Below are 18,723 nucleotides of genomic sequence, written 5' to 3' on the forward strand. Positions count from 1 at the left end.
AGACTGGGCATACTACACAGGCTTTTTTTCTGTTTTGGAAAAAGTTGTCCATAGTCATGGTTTTGTATTCTTACATTTAATCTCAATCGCTAACATCTGCATGGCTTGATGCTCAATTTTAATGAAGGTTAACGCATGGTCTACAGTTATCAGAAGTTTTGCATTGGACAATGTTATGGTATCAAATAAGAATGTCACTTTTTTGTTATTTTACTGAATGAAACTCAACCTTATTAGGTCTTTGGAAACTTTGACAACATTTTTACTCAAACCTTTGCAAACACACACACACTCTCACATATTTTAGGGAACTGAACTTTAAAAAGGGCGATGCAGTGAAAATCATCCGTCAGATCGACAGTAACTGGTACGAGGGAGAGCATCGCGGACGAGTAGGGATATTCCCTATCTCCTACGTCGAGGTGGGTGACACCCGCGTGTGGGAAGGGCTTCCTGTTTGTCCTTGAGTAATTGGACCCACATTTCATCTTGAGGATGTTCTCTTGATCTCACTCTCTCTCACACACACACACACACACACACACCCTTCCAGAAGATGCCGTCCACAGAGAAGCAGCAGCCGGTCAGGCCTCCTCCTCCAGCACACGTCAGAGAGATAGGAGAGGCGGTGGCACGCTACAACTTCAACGCTGACACTAATGTGGAGCTGTCTCTCCGAAAGGTAAACAGGAAAGAAGTGTGGGTGTGGGTGTGACGTCTAGTCAGCTTGAGTCGTGTGTATGTGTGTGTGTGTGTGTGTGTGTGTGTTTGTGTCTGTACTCTTTGCCCATATGTGTGTGGAGTGTTGACACACATGAATAGGGTGTGTGTGTGTGTCCACATGTAATGTGTGTGTGTGTCCTCCCCAGGGGGAGAAGGTGATTCTGCTGAGGCAGGTGGACCAGAACTGGTACGAGGGGAAGATCCCAGACACTAACAAGCAAGGCATCTTCCCAGTCTCCTATGTAGACATCCTCAAACGCTCCCCTGCCAAGAGCTCCGCCCACAGTTCCCCAGGCAACAGAGCACAGGGCTCCACACCCACCAAGGTAGGGGCAGGGCAGCAAAAAAGGTTCTCTTGCACAGATAAAATATCTCTATATCTATGTATCTATCTTTTTACTGGAATTCTACCAGTGTTTTTTAACAATGCTTTTTCTGATAAGACATAACTGGAAATGAGTTTTATTTGTATTTTTTCTGGCAAGCCACGTTGGCTATGCTGTTCAATGTTCTAGGTCCTTCTACTCTGTTGTTGTATTTGGCGAGTGCCATTTCTGCTCGTCTCGTACTTTGTCACTTCTAGGTTTCCTGAAACTCATATGAGTCTTCAGCGTCATCAATCTCAACTTCCTCAGCTTATCTTACCTCTTTAAAAGCCTCCAACATTTGCAAAGCCATCTGGGTAGTGCGGTTTACAGAGAGACGGTGTCCGCGGTCCAAATGGAGATTAGCTCAGCATAGCTCGGCTAATAGATAGTGTCTGGATCTAATCTGATACCCAGACACCTGCGCTCATGCTGTGTGAGATTGACAAGCACACACAAGGCTGAAAACAAGAAGCTGGTGCTGATCTACACTGATTACAGACCTAGTGGAGGGAGTGGACAGTGATGGCATTCTGTCGCCTGGGTGGACTGCAGCCTGCTGTCTGAGACACACTGTGCTGGTGCAGGGGTCTAAACAGGCACTGCAGATTAGAAGCTGTGTTGGAATTGACCTGACAGGAGGCACAAGCTCAGTGTTAATTGCTTTTGAAAGGTTGAGACTGTAAGGGGTGTTGGTATTTTAGTAGAGGGGATCATTTATGGGTTTGGTTTTACCACATTGGACTGACTGTTCAGGGCTCAAACTCCTAGGAGTGAGGAGTGTTAGGGTGCAATGTTCTCCCAGAATGCTAGTCATAAGGTACTGGATGTGTGGTGCTTGATTTCACCTCTCACTACTCTTCTCTCCAGGTGTGTAAGACTTGTCTTTCCCCCCTCCCCTCTTGTCTTTCACTCTCTCTCTCTTTCTCTCTGTCTCTGGAGCCTTTCCACAGCACTCATCCACCCCCTCCTATCCACCACCACCACATCCAGGCCCAACCCTCCCTCTGCTCTTCTCCCCTTCTCCCCCCGAGGGGCCTCTCCCTACAGGCTGTTACCAGCGAGTGGCTCTCCCTCACCATGGTCCCATCTTCCCTCTCCACCCAGCCCTCCCTCACAAGTACCCCCACCCCACCCACCCCTCCCCCCTTCCCCACCAGCTACCTCCCTTATCTGGACACCCAGGGGTCCAGAGTGACTCCACCCGCCCCACCCAAAAGAGGCCTCACCCCTCCACTGCGTACCCAGTCTCGAAACTGGACCCCTGTCATCAAACAGGGACTGTTTGATTTGAACCCCTGCCCCACAGGCCTCTCTTTCTCCCCGCCCCCGCCCCCTGACCCGCCTTATTCAGTGGTTTCTCCTATGCCCGTCAGTTACCTCAGTTATGAAAGTGGTATGGGACTAGGGAACAATGAGCAGACTCAACCATTCTACTTGACAGATGGAGGGGGTTTCTTCTGCACAGAGCCTGAGCCAGTGGCCTCCCCTACAGAAGTCCCTGAATGGTACAGGTCCATTACACAGCCAGTAGAGATTAATAAACAACCCCCATCTCATAAACAACCAGTAGTGGATCCTTATGACCAGCTCTTGTCCATGATCCTGGACAGCCCATTAAGTAACGAAGATGGGGGAGTTATCCAATTGCCTCAAGAGAAACCTGTCCCCACCATGTTAAGCAATGAATCACAGAGCCACGTCCAATTAGAGGCAGAGATTCATTCTCCAATCACACTGGCTAATGAATCACAAGGCAACGTTACGTTGGAGGCGGAGTTTCATAGACCGCTGACAATGGAGCCCCTGTCGTGGGACAGCCAATCAAAAATGCAGAGTAGGGAACAGACAGAATCCTATAGGCTACAGACAGTGAAAGCGGTGGGATTTTCTGAGCTGTTTATTGAGGAAGAGGAGGATGCCAACGAAGAGAAAGGAAGGATGGAGGAAGGAGAAAACAAACAGATCGCTGTTGAAATTGCTGCTGTAACATCAGACCATAGTGAAGGGCTCACAGAGGTAGAGTGTGTGGTGTGACATTTTTTTCTGTGCAAATATAATAGCCTCAATATAGACCCCTCCCTAACCCAGTGTGTGAGTAGACTGTCTTTCCATGGGATTATTCAGGGTTTACATTGGCACATCATTGTGTGTCAAAGAGGACATTGCTCCTACTAATTGAATGTATCTCAAATCACATAACTTTTGTGTTTTGTTTGGTTTGGACCAACGTATTGACTTGATGTTTGAGCTACTGTCATGCCAGTTAGGCAGGTTCTGATGGTCGTCAAGGCTGACATAATTCACCATGTTTATTTCCAGGTTGCTGCTCGTTCCAATTCCCAGTGTCATGGCACTACGTGCACCCCAACACAGCTCATCCCCCTCACTTTCCCCCCATCAACCTCACCTGTCTCATCCCCACCCCTTACCTCTCCTCCTGTCTCACCTCCTCCCTCCTCCTCCAGTACCTTGGGCTCATCACAGATGTTTGAGACACTACACATCCCCTCTCCTCCCCCGTACTCACCCCTCCCCACCTCTCACCTGCCCTCTCCTCCTCCCCCGTCCTCTTCCCCCCTCCCTACCTCTCACCCATCCTCTTTTCCTCCTCCCCCCTCTTCTTCCCCCCTTCCCACCTCTCACCCATCCTCTTCTCCTCCCCCTTCCTCCCCTCTTCCATTCTCTCACTCATCTCCTCTTCCTCTCTCCTCCTCAGCCTTCCCCACCTCTCACTCTCGCTCATCCTCTCCTCCCCCTCCCCCCTCTTCTTCCCCCCTCCCCACCTCTCACCGGCCCTCTCCTCCTCCCCCCTCCTCTTCCCCCCTCCCTACCTCTTACCCACACTCTCCTCATCTCCCCTCCTCTTCCCCCCTCCCCACCTCTCACCCATCCTCTCCTCCTCCCCCCTCCTCACCCCTTCCATTCTCTCACTTATCTCCTCTCTCCTCCTCACCCCTCACCACTTCTACCTCATGTCCTCCTCCTCTCTCCTCTTCACCTCTCCCCACCTCTTCTTCTCCTCCTTCCTCCACCTCCTCACCCCTCCCTACCTTTCCTCCCCTAGTATCAGCCCCTCCGCCATCCTCCCCTCATCTTTCCTCCCCTGTCACACAAGAGACTCTTCCACCCCCTCTTTCGTCTCCTCCTCTCTCCTCCTTTCCACCTACCTCTCCACTTCTCCTGGCCTCCTCCCCCACTCCCCCTGTACCCCTTCCAGAGCCTAGGTCTCCTAAGATCAAGGTAAATGGAGCGTAGTCGTATTGAGAGTGAAGATGATGATGATTGACAGCGTGATTTTAACCCTGCAGTAAATCCACTCCATAGTGTGTCATGTTTTGTCCCTTGACTGTTGGAAGGTGCTTATGCACGCATTTTAGGCATGAATGGGATTCTGTGTCATCAGAAACAATAACTGTCATGCTGTGACATATTATAAGCTAATTAGTTGGCTGTTGTCAGAATCGTACTCGTGTGTCTAACGTAGCATCTCGAACCAAAGGCAAGACTGTGTGTGGGTATGTTTCTCTTTATGCTTGGATAGACTGGCTGCATGGACCTTTGTGTCTGTCCTCTAAGGTTTTTTATGTCCTCTACGATTCTCTAAGGTTCTTTAAGGTTCTCCAAGGTAAGATGGCTGACTAAGGATTGTGCTTCTTTCAGCCGGCTTTTAAGCACGACCTTGTGGTTGAGGGTAAGCCCCCCCGTAGCCCCGTCACAACCAGGAGGTCCTGTTTGTCACCTGTTAGAGGTCGAAGGGTAGGGGGGTGTGGCTTTCTTACCCCATTTTGTTTGACACTAGCAGCAGTGAAGGATGTGTAACACAGAGCCCATGGGAACTGAGTATTCTAATACATCCCTCCCTCCCAATTTGGTTATGCTGGTGTGTGCTGCATGAGTTGTTGACTGATCATTGGTTAACTTTCTTTATGATGGTTTTTGTCCTCCTAATTGGAGATCCCTTTTTGCAAAGGAATGGGTTTGGTCTTTTGTTTACTGATCGATTGCCTATAATTTCTTGTGTGTTGTTTGTGGGCCTGTCGTCTTGGTAAAGGTTGCTGTCATGAAACCAAACAAGAGAGGATAAATAAATAATAGATAAATGTCTGGATTTTTCCCTAACAACCCCATCTTTTTTGATGAATTATGCCCCCAAGTCAATGTTTCATACATGTACTGAACTTTTCTCTCTGTCTCTGTCTCTGTCTCTGTCTCTCTGTCTCTGTCTCTGTCTCTCTCTCTCTCTCTCTCTCTCTCTCGCTCTCTCTCTCTCTCTCTCTCTCTCTCTCTCTCTCTCTCTCTCTCTCTCTCTCTCTCTCTCTCTCTCTCTGTCTGTCTGTCTGTCTGTCTGTCTGTCTGTCTGTCTGTCTCTCTCTCTCTCTCTCTCTCTCTCTCTCTCTCTCTCTCTCTCTCTCTCTCTCTCTCTCTCTCACTCTCCTCTCTCTCTCTCTATATATATATATATCTATCTCTCTCTCTCCCTTTCTCTCTCTCCTTCTTTTTCTCTCTCAGCATTTTGTGCAGGATGCCTATCACAGTGGAGGAGACCCGTAAGTAACAAGCACCTCGTCAACACACCTCATCGTCATCCTTGTCTTCAATACAATGACATGCTCATTCATAAACCACTAGCTTTGTGAGCCATGTTGTGGGTGCATGTTGTGCAGTAGATAATCAAGGATCGGAAATGAACCAGTTTCTCAGTGGTTAGAGCCAAAGAACAGTGTTTTTACCTCACAGTTGTGCAACAATAACATCATCTCAACTTCCTTAACGGTGGTGTCTTGGCAGGTTCCAGGCCCTGTACAACTACATGCCCCGCAACGAGGACGAGCTGGAGCTGAGGGAAGGAGACGTGGTCGACGTGATGGAGAAGTGTGACGACGGCTGGTTTGTTGGTAAGAGGAGTGTCTCGTACCCTCCCCTCTCTTTTCTCAGAGCAAAAATAGATTGATCGTCACTCGCTTGGTCCGTTCTTCAAAGCAACTGCTGTTATCACCTATCCAGTCATGGGAACTCCCTATTTTAAAGATGACTAGTGACACATATATTTGAACGCTATATCGGGTCCAAAAGTCTGAGGCTAATAGTCTAGATACCTCCATTTCGCATTTTTTTCTAATATAATACTCCCAGTCTCAGACTTTTGGACCCTACTGTATGTATTTGATATTAAAATGCTGAAATTGTCTCTGAAAACACCAACACCAGTACTCAGACACCTCTACCACTAGGTAGAGCTGAAGCTTCTCGTTCTGTTGTTCACCAGCGTCCTAAAATAATTCCCTCCTCCCTCAAACTTGGAAATGTCCACTTAATCTGTTTATTGTACACAGGCTGCACCATCATCAGCTAAAGGCTGATTGCACTCATAAAGCATTTTAACTTTGACGTCCAGTTCCTTGTTGTTCCTGCCAGCTTCTTCAGGAGATTTTCTTTCTGCGTTTGTGAAATCTGTTGCCAAATAGTTGGATGTATCTTAATATCCTGGTTTAGCTGGCGGGATGGTTACGTTGCTGCTGGAATGGTGATAATAGACACTGGTAACAGCTGGCGAAACCTTAACTTTGACTGGTTAATGTGGTAGCTATGTGAGCTGATGAGGCTTGTCAGCCATTTTGCAGTTTGCATTCATTTCAAAGTATGCGTACACTAGGGTTCATGGCCTAGTCCACATTGTATGACAGTAATAAGTTGAATTTCTAACTAGGCTAATCAGCTATAACATTTGTATATCTTTACATAAACTGACATACAATTTCATACAAGATTGTGACTGGTATTTCTAATTGCTGTTTCAATGACAGGTACATATTATTTTTCTCATTCCCTCTATCTCTTTTCCTCCCAACCCTTCTGCTTCTCTCTCTTTCTCTGGAACAAGGGACCTCTCGACGGAGCAAGCTGTTTGGCACCTTCCCAGGAAATTATGTGAAGCAGCTATAATGAAGAGGTTTTTGCCCCTGTCCTCCCCTCCACGAGACCCACATAAATCTGTCAGATATTACTGTAGTAGGGACAAACAATGCCCCACCCCCCACCCCTCCCACACACACACACACACACACACATACAGCCTGCTGGTTTCACATGGAAGGATTCTTAGCTCTAACTAGCCATCTTTACAGGACGTAAATGTATTCCTCATGCAGTTACTTATTTTTATCACTGCAGCTTTTGTATTCCAACCAGTGACCTTTAACCTTAGGTTTTATGGGGGGGTGTAAAATGAAGATGGCCGAGCAGTGTCTGCAAAACAATTGGACAGTGCAGTTATGAAGTATTAATGAATCCTTCTAAGTTGTTACATCCTCTTCATCAATTCATTGATTGAAAAGGGATTGTATGGTTTCCTTTCACAGGCAATAACTATACGTTTGTTCTGACTGTCACTGTAAGTTCCGTTCTGCACTGGAGGGTGAAGATGGCACTCAAAGGCTGCCGTGATGCCATCTTGCCAGTATCATAGTCCTACACGTCACACAAACATTTCTAAAATAAGTGTATTTACTCTTGAATAGGGAAGTATTGGACAAAGTGTCTCTACAGCAGCTCATTGTCCTTATTTTCATTTATCTGACACTGTTACTGTAGGTAGATTTAGATAAGGAAGCTAGCGAGTCAAAACTATCAAAAATCTCCCTACATGTGTGAGAATCACCTTTGATAGTAGGTAAGAGAAGAGAGAGATTCACACCACTGTCACAAACTTGCAGCCATTCCCTAATAAAGAAGACTGGTGGGGATGGATATAGATATCACGGTCAATTCATAAGGAAATTGTTCGAGGGATGTTTGTAGTTGAGCGTATAGATAATATCTTAACGTAATCTTTCTAACATGATTAGTAGAAGCCTAATTGTGTTGCTCTGTGTGAGCAACTGCATTTGAAATATTAGGCAGAGCAGTGTTCAAATAGTTTTTAACCTGGAGTTGATAGACTTGGTAATTATCTGTGTTTGAGCATTTTTCCCACAAGCATTTTCTGAGCAGACCTTCACTGCAGACTTAGTTCATGTTGATTTTGGGGGGGTTTGATAATGTTGGAACAACGTATGCAAAATGGTTGCCCAGTTTTATATGTAAAATATATTTATGATTGGAGGAAATGTATTAAGTATAGTTTTAGACATCTTTTTGAAGTGTCCAGCAGCCACAGAGTAATGCAAGGTATACACACTATCTCTGCGTACTCAGTGTATTATATTCTTGTCGAAGTGCCCTAAGGTGAAGTGTACTTTGCAACCAACAGCAAAAAAAGACCCTTTCCTTTGGGAAATTGTATTAATGTATTCCTGTGAGGTTTTATTTGAGAGGTTTGTTGTTGAATATTACACATGACATGAGGTTACTGTAGCTAATGAACATTCATTCAGTTGCCTGTGTCCAAATGTCATTGTTTCTGTATTAATTTAAGAATGATTTGGGATAAATTAATCATTTATTTGAATATGACAGCTACACTGACAGATTTTTTCACTAGATTGTGACAGTGCCCTTTGCCTGCCTGAATGAATGATAGAATGACAGTATATTAATGTATTGTAGTAATAGGCATATTGTCAACTTGGCTTTTTTGTGTTCAGCGAATATGATTTATGACTTTCTTTGGCCTTTTTTGCGTTTAAATGAGTATGCATTCACATAGGCGGCAGTGACAGCAGAACAATCGTTAAAGCACCTTAATATGTCTTTTTTTTTCTTCTTTTTTTTTTCTCAGTTTAGTTCTTTGTTTTTCTGCACCACTCATTCTATCCACCACTGTCCCTGGGTTTGAAAACACGCTGTGTGTAACAGTGTTTTTGTATGCCTTTTGTATGAGAGCTGTAAAATGGCAGACGTTCACTACTTTATAAAGTCTTCTTTATTTCTCACCCACCATCTGTTTGGGTTGCCTTTCTTTCTGCAGTTTCTCAGTTTTTTCCTACCTCGTTCTTCACCATCTGTGATCAAACCTTTTTATGGAAAGAGAGAGGTCAATCAACCGGCCAGTTCTCACTCTCTTGTCTTAATTCTGTACTGTACATCGTACTCATCAACACCATTATCATGAGACTGGGCTGTTTGAGTGTTGGGTCTGCTCTCTCATGAACTGTCCAGGAGAAGGTTTGGTAACTGCTGGCTTTTCATCTCACTCATACACCATAACATCATTAAACATCCCCTCAACACAGCTGACACAGTAAAAACAAAAAAACTGCATTTATGCAAAATGTCATGAATATAGTTAATGTTATTAGGAAATGTTTTTTCAGGGGACATTGAAAAGTGTTTGGAAAACTTACCAACAAAGTGTTAGGGAAAAATGAATTGTACCATTTTAACAAACTGTTTATAGTCAGTCTTTGCTACCACATTGGAGGTGTGGAGTGACAATGTTGGACTACAGCTCTGGAAAAAAAATAAGATACCACTGCACCTTTTTATTTCCTTTTTTTTAAAGTTGAGAAGGACCATTTTGAGGCCACTGCAAATGTTATCCTTCTGTTCCTCACTCTAAATTATCCTTTCAACTTTTTTTCCAGAGCTGTATACTCCTGAGGAGAATTAGGCTCTTCATAGTGTTTGTATTGACTATAGAATAGCTCCCACACTGAGTGTGTCTGTGTCTCAAGCTCAAGTGGACTAAACACACTGGTGCTGGTACACAAGGGTCTTTCTACAATCTTTCTCTATTCACTTTTGTTTTGGGAGGGGTTTATGGAACTGTATTCCTAATAAAATCTGCCTGATCGAATGTTTTTCACTCCCCTTGCATTCATAAACGAGGACAGTTATGCTTCACCAGGTTTAACACAAGTGGGTCAATAATTTACTCCAGGTTTAACCACATACACATTCTGCTGATCTGATATTATGTAATTAAACAATGTGTACCCAAGGTAAAACAATGTATATCCAACATGGCAGAGTCTGTGAACTACTAAGTATTTGGAGTCAAATTCTTTCAGGAGGGCGTTAGATTTGTTTGTTGTCAAAGGGTTTGTGTGTGTGTGTGTGTGTGTTAAAAAGGACTCCATCCTTTGCTTACCAGTTAGTGTATGAGTTGCCTGTTCATAACCTGCCACCATGGCAACCATATAAACAAGCCATGAGCTCTGCTAACACACGTGTTTCTGAAAGTGGTGAGCTCTGTCATTCCAGAAGACTGACACACACGGGAAAAACGCATAACTTACACAGTTCTATTATGGGAATTTGTACAAAAATTGTTATCCCTGTATTTGAGTTGGCACATATGGAGAGGTCCTGCAAAAGAAAAAAAGAAAGCTTTCGAAATTATGATAAAGGTCTTGCTCATTGTGTGTTTGCATTTTGATGTTTTGATAATATGGGAATTTGGTTGTCCCAGTTAGGCCAGTGAGCGATGCCGACAGAAAGTCAATTTTCCTATTTGGAATGAACACATTGGGGGGGATGGGGGGGGAGCGAAAGAAGAAGGGAAGAAAAATTGCCTTATTACTGTAATGTAACAAACACCTCATGTTTGTTACATTATTTCTGACAGAGAAAGAGTGTGAAAGATCCAATACCCCAGCAGAATGTGACACATGCAGGTCCAGTTCACACCAACACCAAAGGAACGAAGGAACAAGAAGGAAGATGAAAAGGAGTTCAAGGGGAAAGGGCAGTGAGACTGAAAACCAAATGAGGGGAGAGAGACTGATGTAGTAAGAGACTGGGGAAGAGAGGGAGAGGTAATGAGGAAAGAGAAAGAGCGAGTAAAGGAAAGAGATATAGAAACACAGGGAGAGAGATAGAGGAATAGGGAGAGAGAGGAAGAAAGAGCCTAGCACTGAGCCCTGGGCCCTGGCCAGATCAATAGGGGGTGGAATGTGCCTGGGGGACCTCCAGGGCCTCAGCACCAAGCTGCTCCTCCAGACCAAATAAGGACAGAAGCAACAAGACCGGTCCACTACCAGAGGAGGCCACCCTCGACTCGCAGCTGCCCAGGGATGAGAAGAGACGCATGGGATGAACTCTCTGGGAGTCTGCCCTCCCTCCACATTACTTGTGGAGATCCCAGAGGAGGTTTTCATGAAGAGAGATAGGACCAGAATAGGACAGAGCTACTGCAGGTCACTGCTCACAAGTTGGAGTAAGAGAGAGAGAGAGATGTCACAGTTTCATCGAGGGAGGTGGAAAGAAACAGTGAGTTGCAGAAAGTTTAAGAGAGAGAATGAGAAAGAGAGAAAGTGCACTGGCCCTTGAATCTGTCCAATTACCTCACTCTGGGGGTGGACTCTCTCCTCCCCTTCCCCCTATCTCCCCCCTCGCTGGTTAAAAGGGAGCATGGCTGTCCTGCCCCCTTGTTCGTTACTGTGGACCCCGTGTTGATCAAACACACACACACACCACACACACACACACACACAGGAGGAAGCAGAGAAGAGAGACATGCCACTCAATGTAATACTGGAAGGGCCAGCCCCCTGGGGGTTCCGACTGACGGGAGGCAAGGACTTCAACCAGCCCCTGACCGTATCCAGGGTGAGTTGGGAGTTAGTTTGTGTGGATTGTGTGGAGCTTTTTTATTAGTGCAGTTTAGCACATTTAAATAAATGTCTGTGGTCAACTTCTTTGTCATCTCTCTCCATCCCACTTTTTCACCCTGCCTCTATCTTTCTTCTATCTTGTTTTCTTCCTCTCTCTTTGTCTCTGTCTATATCAGTTTCTCTGCTTTCCTCCCTCTCTCCCTCCAGTCCTCCATGCTTGGCTCACTTCCATGTTAGCCTCAGTTGACTGTCTGATCTGGGATGAGAAACAGCAGGGCACAGCTGTCACCATCTATATGCCATGTCAAGTTTAGGTTTAAGACCCGTATGTCTGTGTTTATGGTCCTGGCCGTGGGTTTAAAATCCTTGTTCTGAGTTGAAAGTCCTTGGTCTGGGTTTAGATCCTTGGTCTGGGTTTAGATCCTGGGTCTGGGTTTAGATCCTGGGTCTGGGTTTAGATCCTGGGTCTGGGTTTTGGACCCTGGGTCAGGCCTGCAGAGTCTCTTATCCCCAGCAGATCGTTCATGTTTGTTTGCTTGCATACTTCAGCCCTGACACCTGTGTTTCAGCAAATGTCCACAACTTGGTTAGGAATAGCAGTTTGCATCATGCTCAGCGACACGCGCACACACACACACACACACACACACACAGACAATCCCAAGCAGCTGGATCAACAGAGGCTACTGGGAAAAGGGTTTGAAAATTGAATTGTATCACAGAGGACAAACACCTAATAATCAGTTGGTCACTCATACAGAAATAGAAATTGGCACACACTGATAACGAAGGGTTTGGAGCTGACGAGTGTGTATAGTTTAAAGTAATCATTGTTTAGCAGCGCGTGTGTCTCTGTGTGTGTGTGTGTGTCTCTGTGTGTGTGTGTCTCTGTGTGTGTGTGTGTGTGTGTGTGTGTGTGTGTGTGTGTGTTTGCTTAATACCTTCATTTGGGCATTTCTGTTCACATTTAGCTGTGTGTGTCCACTTCCCACCAGAAATGTGGTTACAGTAATCCCTGATTGGTGTACGTGTGTGTGTGTGTGTGTGTGTGTGTCTATATTGGGGGTCTGACACCAGGATTTGAGGCTGGACGCGTAGCTGTGTGAAACACAGGCCTTGTGGGACCACCTCACACCTGTTGTGTTGGCAGACACTGTGCACTTTACTGGGCACTGAGGGCAGGATGAGACAGAGAGATGAGAGGGAGAGATGGAAGAGGGAGGAGGGGTGGAGATGGGAAGGGAGGACACATTTGGGGGAGGTTAGATAAAGAAAAGTGGACCTGTTAATGGCTACTTTGTTATTTGTTGCCTTGTACTGTGTATGAAATTGGAAATTATCTCTGTGATGACAATCAGACAAGTATGTTCCGTAAGTAATCATCAGGTTCTCTAGGCCAGGGCCTAAATGCAGTCACAGAAGGAATCCATGCCTGTAAATGTAAATCACAGCCTCCATTTATGATCTGATTCATCCCACCAGCTTTCTCTATCCCTCTCTGCTGTGTTATTTATAATCAGATGACCTAACCCAAACCTCAATGTAATGTCCCCTGTGTCAGCCTCAGTCTCTCTTAAAGTTCAACTCTGCTGTTACGTACCGCTATCGCAATCCAGCGAGGCAGTATTACCCTCTTCCCAGTGAAGCTACTGTCAGCAGATTCACACTCCCACCCTAAACTGACTAACCCACCTTATTACTATTAGTAGCAGGTTGATAATGTACTGTAGTGTAGTGTGACAATTACTATGAATGTGATCATTTATAATGGAGATCATTTGATGAAATGTACAAAAGGCAGATTATGACCGAGATATGGGAGATGGTTTGGTTTCAGTGAAAAAAATAAAATGGGCTGGTCTTAATTAATGAAAGCAGTCTGAGTCTTGACGATTGAAATACAAAATAATCTGATTTTGTGCAGTCAATTATAAATTTCCAATTTCCTTACAAATTATATTCATATATTATATATATGGGAAAAATATATTCTACATCTTTTTGTGGGCAGGGTGTCTTCATGGAGAGAGTCTTATAGCTCTGTTTGTTTGTTTGTTTGTTTGTTTGTTTGTTTTCAAGGCACACCAAGAAAGGTGAGGGAGATTGTTTGGTTCTTTGAAGGTTGGTGAGATAAGAAAGCAAGGCAATCCAAAGTGGAGGTGGTTTCCCACTATTATTTCCTTTTGAAAGTCATTTAGTGAGGTTGGGAAGCACCCTGGATGGTGTCAAGAAGGGCTGACCGTATACTTCTGATCTGGTGGGCTATTTAGTAATCTGCAATCTGAATCGGAATCTGCAACAATAAGATGGTTCAGTTATAACTGAGGTTGGAGTGAACACCTATAAGAAGGTAGTTCTCTAAGAACAGGGCTTCCCTGAACAACACAATGTAGGTTATCTGACAATGTGATGATAATAATGTGAATACATTGTTGATGTATTTTGGAAACAGACATGGACAAGTGTCTATCATCTACTGTATTCTGCACAGACGTCTATCAGGACAACACACTTATCACGCAATTGTTCCTTATCCAGTATCCAGTTTCCACCATCCCCATTCTGTCTGGAAAGTATCCTTCGGTGGGAAGTCATCTTTGTTTATTCAGCCTAGACAAAGTAAGAGAAACAGTTTACATGCAGGCATACCAGGGAAGGCAATGGAGTCAGACACACTCACACTCACAGAGAATGGTTCTGCGCCTTAGTCCTGGACAAACTTTTCAGCCACAGGACGATCTACAATCTTTTTTTTTTTACATTCTTGTCATGTATTTACAGGTTTTCTGTTCTATATTGATTGACATTCACCATTGAAGATATGAGTGGTACTATATACAATTTAAGTTATGCCCTTAAATAGACCTCTATTAACAAGATGTTGCCAGTCGTGTTTGCCTGGATGCCAAAAAAAAGAAAAGCCACAAAGATGGTAGGAAGAACCAGAGAAAGAGAAGGAGGATGGATGCAGAGGGAAAGAGAGACAACATGCCTATGTATTTTAGTCAGAAGGCTGTCCTCAGCTGTTTGTGTAACTGTGACAAATACAGCTCTGTTAGACCTATTAATAGGTTATTTGCTGCATTAGACACCTGGTCTTCCTCTCTCTGTCTCTCTCTCTCTGTCTCTCTCTCTTCCTTTTTTCTGTCTCACTTCTCTCTTTCTCAGTTCTTTCTCTGGTTCCTCTCTCCTCTCTCAGACTTCACACTGTATCTCTCGCTTGTCTCTTTCTCTCTGTCCCCATCTAACCTTGTTTTTCCCCTTCTCCTACCTCGCATCAATCTTTCTCCATCCCCTCCCATGTAACTCCCTCTCTCTCTATCCCACGCTCCCTCAGATTACTCCGGGCGGCAAGGCGTCCATGGCCAACCTGTGTCCGGGAGACCTGATCCTGGCCATTGAGGGGGAGGCGGCTGTGGACATGATGCATTGTGATGCCCAGAACAAAATCAAGGAGGCTACTTACCAGCTCAACCTCAGCGTGGAGAGGTCAGCAGTGGTATCTCATGGCGTCTGGGCACACAGGACACAAGTCTGAGACGTACACACACACACACACACACAGGGGACAGACATTTACGTGTATGAATGCTCTTGTGTTTACTGTGGCATTCTGTGCAGGCGGACATTATGTACATACATTCACTTTTGATCATATCTGTCTGTCATCTACCATACACTCAGACGTGCACTTTGCACAGTGACCACTAGATGGTGAAAGTATTATTAGTGTGACTTCCTTATCTGTGAATCTATGATTCACTGCAGCACATGTACAGAATTGGTTCCCAGGTACAGTTAATCTACCCAAAAATCTTCCAGAGCAGATTTACAATGAGCTCTTACATTGCTTAACTTTGATTCATACCCTGCTAAAATCATCTGAAGAGAAGGATCTAATACACACACACACACACACATATTTTTTTACCCTGGTGCATACCAGTACAACATATATCCATAAACACACACACACTCACAATCATACTGTCCTTGAGAGCTGGTTTAGGATGTTGAATTACAACGAGCCCCAGCTCAGCGGCCCAGTTGTCACGTAAAAATAATCTGCAAGGGGTTATCATGAATCCACTTGCGGTTGTGGGAAAACTGACCGCTTCCCTGTGATCTTTCTGTTTGTCTGTTCCCAGGCCAGAAATCAAACTATGGTCACCTCAAGTCGCAGAAGATGGCAAAGTGAACCCTTTCAAAGTCAATCTGGAAGCAGAGCAACAGGTGTGTGTGTGTTAAGATTAAGAGAGAGTGACTGAGGGGGACCCGAGTTATCTAAGAACCCACCAGTCTAAATGGTCATGGTAATCACAAGGAACATAAAACAACCAACCATAGTACAACTTACTGACCAATCATCCTTCTTCCTTACCTTCTCTTACCATGCAGGAGTTCAAACCCATCGGTACTGGCCACAACCGCAAGGCTCAACCTTTCGTGGCGGCAGCCAACATTGACGACAAACGCCAGGTGGTCAGTACGGCCTACAACACGCCCATAGGACTGTACTCCTCAGGCAACATCCAAGATGCGATGCAGGGACAGATGAAGGGTCTTGTCCTCGACAAGCCTGAGGGGTCAGTGACTTTTTGTTGTGTTATTACACACACACACACACAAACAGTTAGGCATACTCACATATAGTCACACAGTCACTTACACATCCACCGGTCATATTTATAGGAGGACTTTTAACCACCAAAAAGATATGCCTGTTTTACTGTCTGTTCATTTGTTGACTCGAGGCCCTCTAGTTGCCACTCCATCAGCACCCTCTGTCACACCCCTTGTTTGAAGTATTCCAATATGTCTGGTTCCCAGTAAATCTAGTGGATCTCATTAGACTACCAGATACATGGGGATGTGTGTCACCCCAGCCTGCAGGAATGATATTTCCCATGAGGTTCACTCGGAGCTGCTTCTGAAAGTTCATTCATCTCTGATATATGTCATCCTACTGGTACAAGTTTGTGCTCTGCATCGATGTTATCCAGCTGAACAAGTTTCAGCAAAAATCTTGCAGTGTTTAATAATCGCACATTACTGAGTAGTCTCTGTCTGTAGGCAATCTTTTAAAACAAAAATACTTGCTTGGTAGTTAAGATATCATAAATGTGATGGAGGAAAATATGTCCTGGACACATACAGTATCTGCATTTAATTTATAAATAAGAATGCATACATATGAATACACAAGAACCGGCACTGTCTTCTGATCTTCTCTCTTTCCTCATCTGTCCATTCTCTCTGTTTTCTCCCCCTGTCCTCCCTGGATTTCCTTTTATGGATGTCTGCTCCGGTGTTGTATCAGTGTCATCTCAGGCTGGCTGCTCTGATCTGATGGGGCCACGATTACCACAAGCCCCAGGGCATGGTGGTCAGGAGCATCCTGTCTGGCATGCATCATTTCTCAGTACAATGTTAAGCCAGTCTCTCCTGGGTTTGGGAGGTGAACTGGGTGGTCTTTGGTACCTCAGGGCTCAACATGATAAATTAGATATGAGGGGAAATTGTTGTGAACATTGCTGCTGTAGACAGGCAGGGATTTTCGGCAGTCACAGCTGTCGAAGTGAGTTAACATTGTGTATTTGTGTGTGAGAGTGTTTGTCTGTTTACCTCTGTGTGTGTGTGCGTGTGTGTGTGTGTGTGTGTGACTTTATGACCAGCTCTGTATGGCTACTCACCTGAGGATTTGTGGTTGCGTGTGACTATAGGACCAGCCTTGCTGACCTGTAGATGTGTTCTCCCTGTAGGAGCAGGACCTTGACCTCCATCGAGGAGTCTGATGTGTACCGCATGCTGCAGAAGGACCAGGAGGAACCCCAGGAACCACGACAATCAGGCTCCTTCAAGGCTCTGCAGGACTTTGTCGACAGTGATGGAAAGTTATACTTTTCCCCTCTTAATAAGTGTCATTCAGATGATTTTTCGATATATATTTTAATGCTGTCCAGCCCACCAACCATTTTCTAGCAATTACAGTCACAACACTCACAGTTCTGATAGATGACAGCCTTTTTTGGGAAAGGCACTTATTGAGTTTAGACCTTTTTTTGCTGTAATGTCTGAGAACTTCATTGAGCCTTTATGTGTTGGCAGGAACCCGCCCCATTGTGACAAGGACAGTCAGAGCCCCCACGACTAAGCCAGCTCCACCCATTGGCAACCTTCAGAAGCTGCCTCTCTGTGACAAGTGTGGGAACGGCATTGTGTAAGTACAACCTCATTTAGCCACGGGGAAATCAAAGAAAATAACTTGTATGAATCATAATAACATACAATACTTACTAAAATGCATTGTGTAATTTGTAATCAAATCAAGCATATTCTTATCGTGCCATTTATAAATCAAGTGATTTATTAAATTCATAGGTTGCTTCTTACATTTATCCCTTATCCTTTATCATCACATACTGACAGATATGCTTTCAGGTACAGTATCTGGAAAATATCTGTCATCCATCTCAATTCTTATTTGCACTGACATCCTGACTACTTGCTTGTATTTGTGCTGTAATGTGGCAACCCAACTCAGGAAATCTGACAGCCATGCTCATGCTCTGCTATGTTCTCTTCTTCATCTCTTACTGGTCCACAGGGGGACAGTAGTGAAGGCCAGGGACAAATACCGCCACCCCGGCTGCTTTGTGTGCACTGACTGTGACGCCAACCTTAAACAGAAGGGCTACTTCTTCGTGGAGGGGGAGCTTTACTGTGAGACTCATGCCCGAGCTCGTACGAGACCCCCGGAGGGCCACGACCTCATCACCACTTACCCTTCGGCATAGAACCTCAACATCCTGTACCCTCACACCTGCAGTGCCCTCACATACACCCTCCCACTCTCTCTTTGACTCACACCAACACCCTACCTGTGTCTGCATACCCTCCCTCTGTCTAACTAGGATGCCAGGGAAAACCTGTTTTTACTTGTACTTGCATTTTGTTATCTTTGAATGCTGTGTTTTTCACATAATCTTGAAGTGCACTTGAAATACACTTGTCTCTGCTCTCTTTCTTCAAATAAAAGGGTGTTGGCCCATACTGTGGTAACCACAGATGTAATACTTTATTAGATTAGTGTAGTTACCTTGTCTTTTTTATCAGACCATCATCCCTGAGTTTGGAGG

At 44.8% G+C, this 18,723-nt stretch overlaps 3 protein-coding genes and 1 long non-coding RNA gene across 4 annotated transcripts in view; 3 read left to right on the top strand and 1 right to left on the bottom strand.

The window, feature by feature from the left end:
• sorbs2a (sorbin and SH3 domain containing 2a) overlaps positions 1 to 8,967 on the top strand; it is a 52,543-nt gene extending 43,576 nt beyond the window's left edge. Inside the window, exons 21-26 of the mRNA XM_084686879.1 lie at positions 308 to 422; positions 554 to 682; positions 870 to 1,049; positions 5,601 to 5,638; positions 5,880 to 5,986; positions 6,973 to 8,967. Coding sequence (XP_084543005.1) covers positions 308 to 422; positions 554 to 682; positions 870 to 1,049; positions 5,601 to 5,638; positions 5,880 to 5,986; positions 6,973 to 7,034 — 631 coding nt within the window. The 3' untranslated portion in view covers positions 7,035 to 8,967. The remainder of the gene's footprint in view (positions 1 to 307; positions 423 to 553; positions 683 to 869; positions 1,050 to 5,600; positions 5,639 to 5,879; positions 5,987 to 6,972) is intronic.
• LOC146236444 (uncharacterized) lies at positions 1,882 to 4,315 on the top strand. Its single transcript, XM_084686944.1, has 5 exons — positions 1,882 to 1,908; positions 2,139 to 3,107; positions 3,411 to 3,567; positions 3,847 to 3,883; positions 4,309 to 4,315. The coding sequence occupies exons 1-5, from the start codon at positions 1,882 to 1,884 to the stop codon at positions 4,313 to 4,315; spliced, it is 1,197 nt and encodes a 398-aa protein (XP_084543070.1).
• A 2,428-nt stretch (positions 8,968 to 11,395) lies between the features above and the next one.
• On the top strand, positions 11,396 to 18,668 carry LOC146236445 (PDZ and LIM domain protein 3-like). Its single transcript, XM_084687286.1, has 7 exons — positions 11,396 to 11,579; positions 14,922 to 15,073; positions 15,733 to 15,817; positions 15,983 to 16,170; positions 17,347 to 17,473; positions 17,692 to 17,804; positions 18,192 to 18,668. The coding sequence occupies exons 1-7, from the start codon at positions 11,487 to 11,489 to the stop codon at positions 18,379 to 18,381; spliced, it is 948 nt and encodes a 315-aa protein (XP_084543412.1). The 5' UTR covers positions 11,396 to 11,486; the 3' UTR covers positions 18,382 to 18,668.
• LOC146236446 (uncharacterized) lies at positions 16,546 to 17,711 on the bottom strand. Its single transcript, XR_014740961.1, has 3 exons — positions 17,589 to 17,711; positions 17,278 to 17,457; positions 16,546 to 16,986 (listed from the first exon to the last, which is right to left on the bottom strand). It is a non-coding gene; the product is annotated as an uncharacterized LOC146236446 (long non-coding RNA).
• Positions 18,669 to 18,723: the final 55 nt, after the last annotated feature.

The sequence above is a fragment of the Hypomesus nipponensis genome, chromosome 22 (genome assembly GCF_054491055.1).
Source record: "Hypomesus nipponensis isolate SF chromosome 22, ASM5449105v1, whole genome shotgun sequence".
Lineage (NCBI taxonomy): Eukaryota > Metazoa > Chordata > Actinopteri > Osmeriformes > Osmeridae > Hypomesus > Hypomesus nipponensis.

Bases quoted from the DNA above. Each gene is read 5' to 3' on its own strand.
- LOC146236444 (XM_084686944.1), top strand. From the start codon at position 1,882: ATGTTCTCCCAGAATGCTAGTCATAAG. The intron at 1,909-2,138 runs GTACTGGATGTG...CTCTCCCTACAG, and splicing joins CCCAGAATGCTAGTCATAAG to GCTGTTACCAGCGAGTGGCT. The intron at 3,108-3,410 runs GTAGAGTGTGTG...GTTTATTTCCAG, and splicing joins ATAGTGAAGGGCTCACAGAG to GTTGCTGCTCGTTCCAATTC.
- LOC146236445 (XM_084687286.1), top strand. From the start codon at position 11,487: ATGCCACTCAATGTAATACTGGAAGGGCCAGCCCCCTGGGGGTTCCGA. The intron at 11,580-14,921 runs GTGAGTTGGGAG...ACGCTCCCTCAG, and splicing joins AGCCCCTGACCGTATCCAGG to ATTACTCCGGGCGGCAAGGC. The intron at 15,818-15,982 runs GTGTGTGTGTGT...CTTACCATGCAG, and splicing joins ATCTGGAAGCAGAGCAACAG to GAGTTCAAACCCATCGGTAC.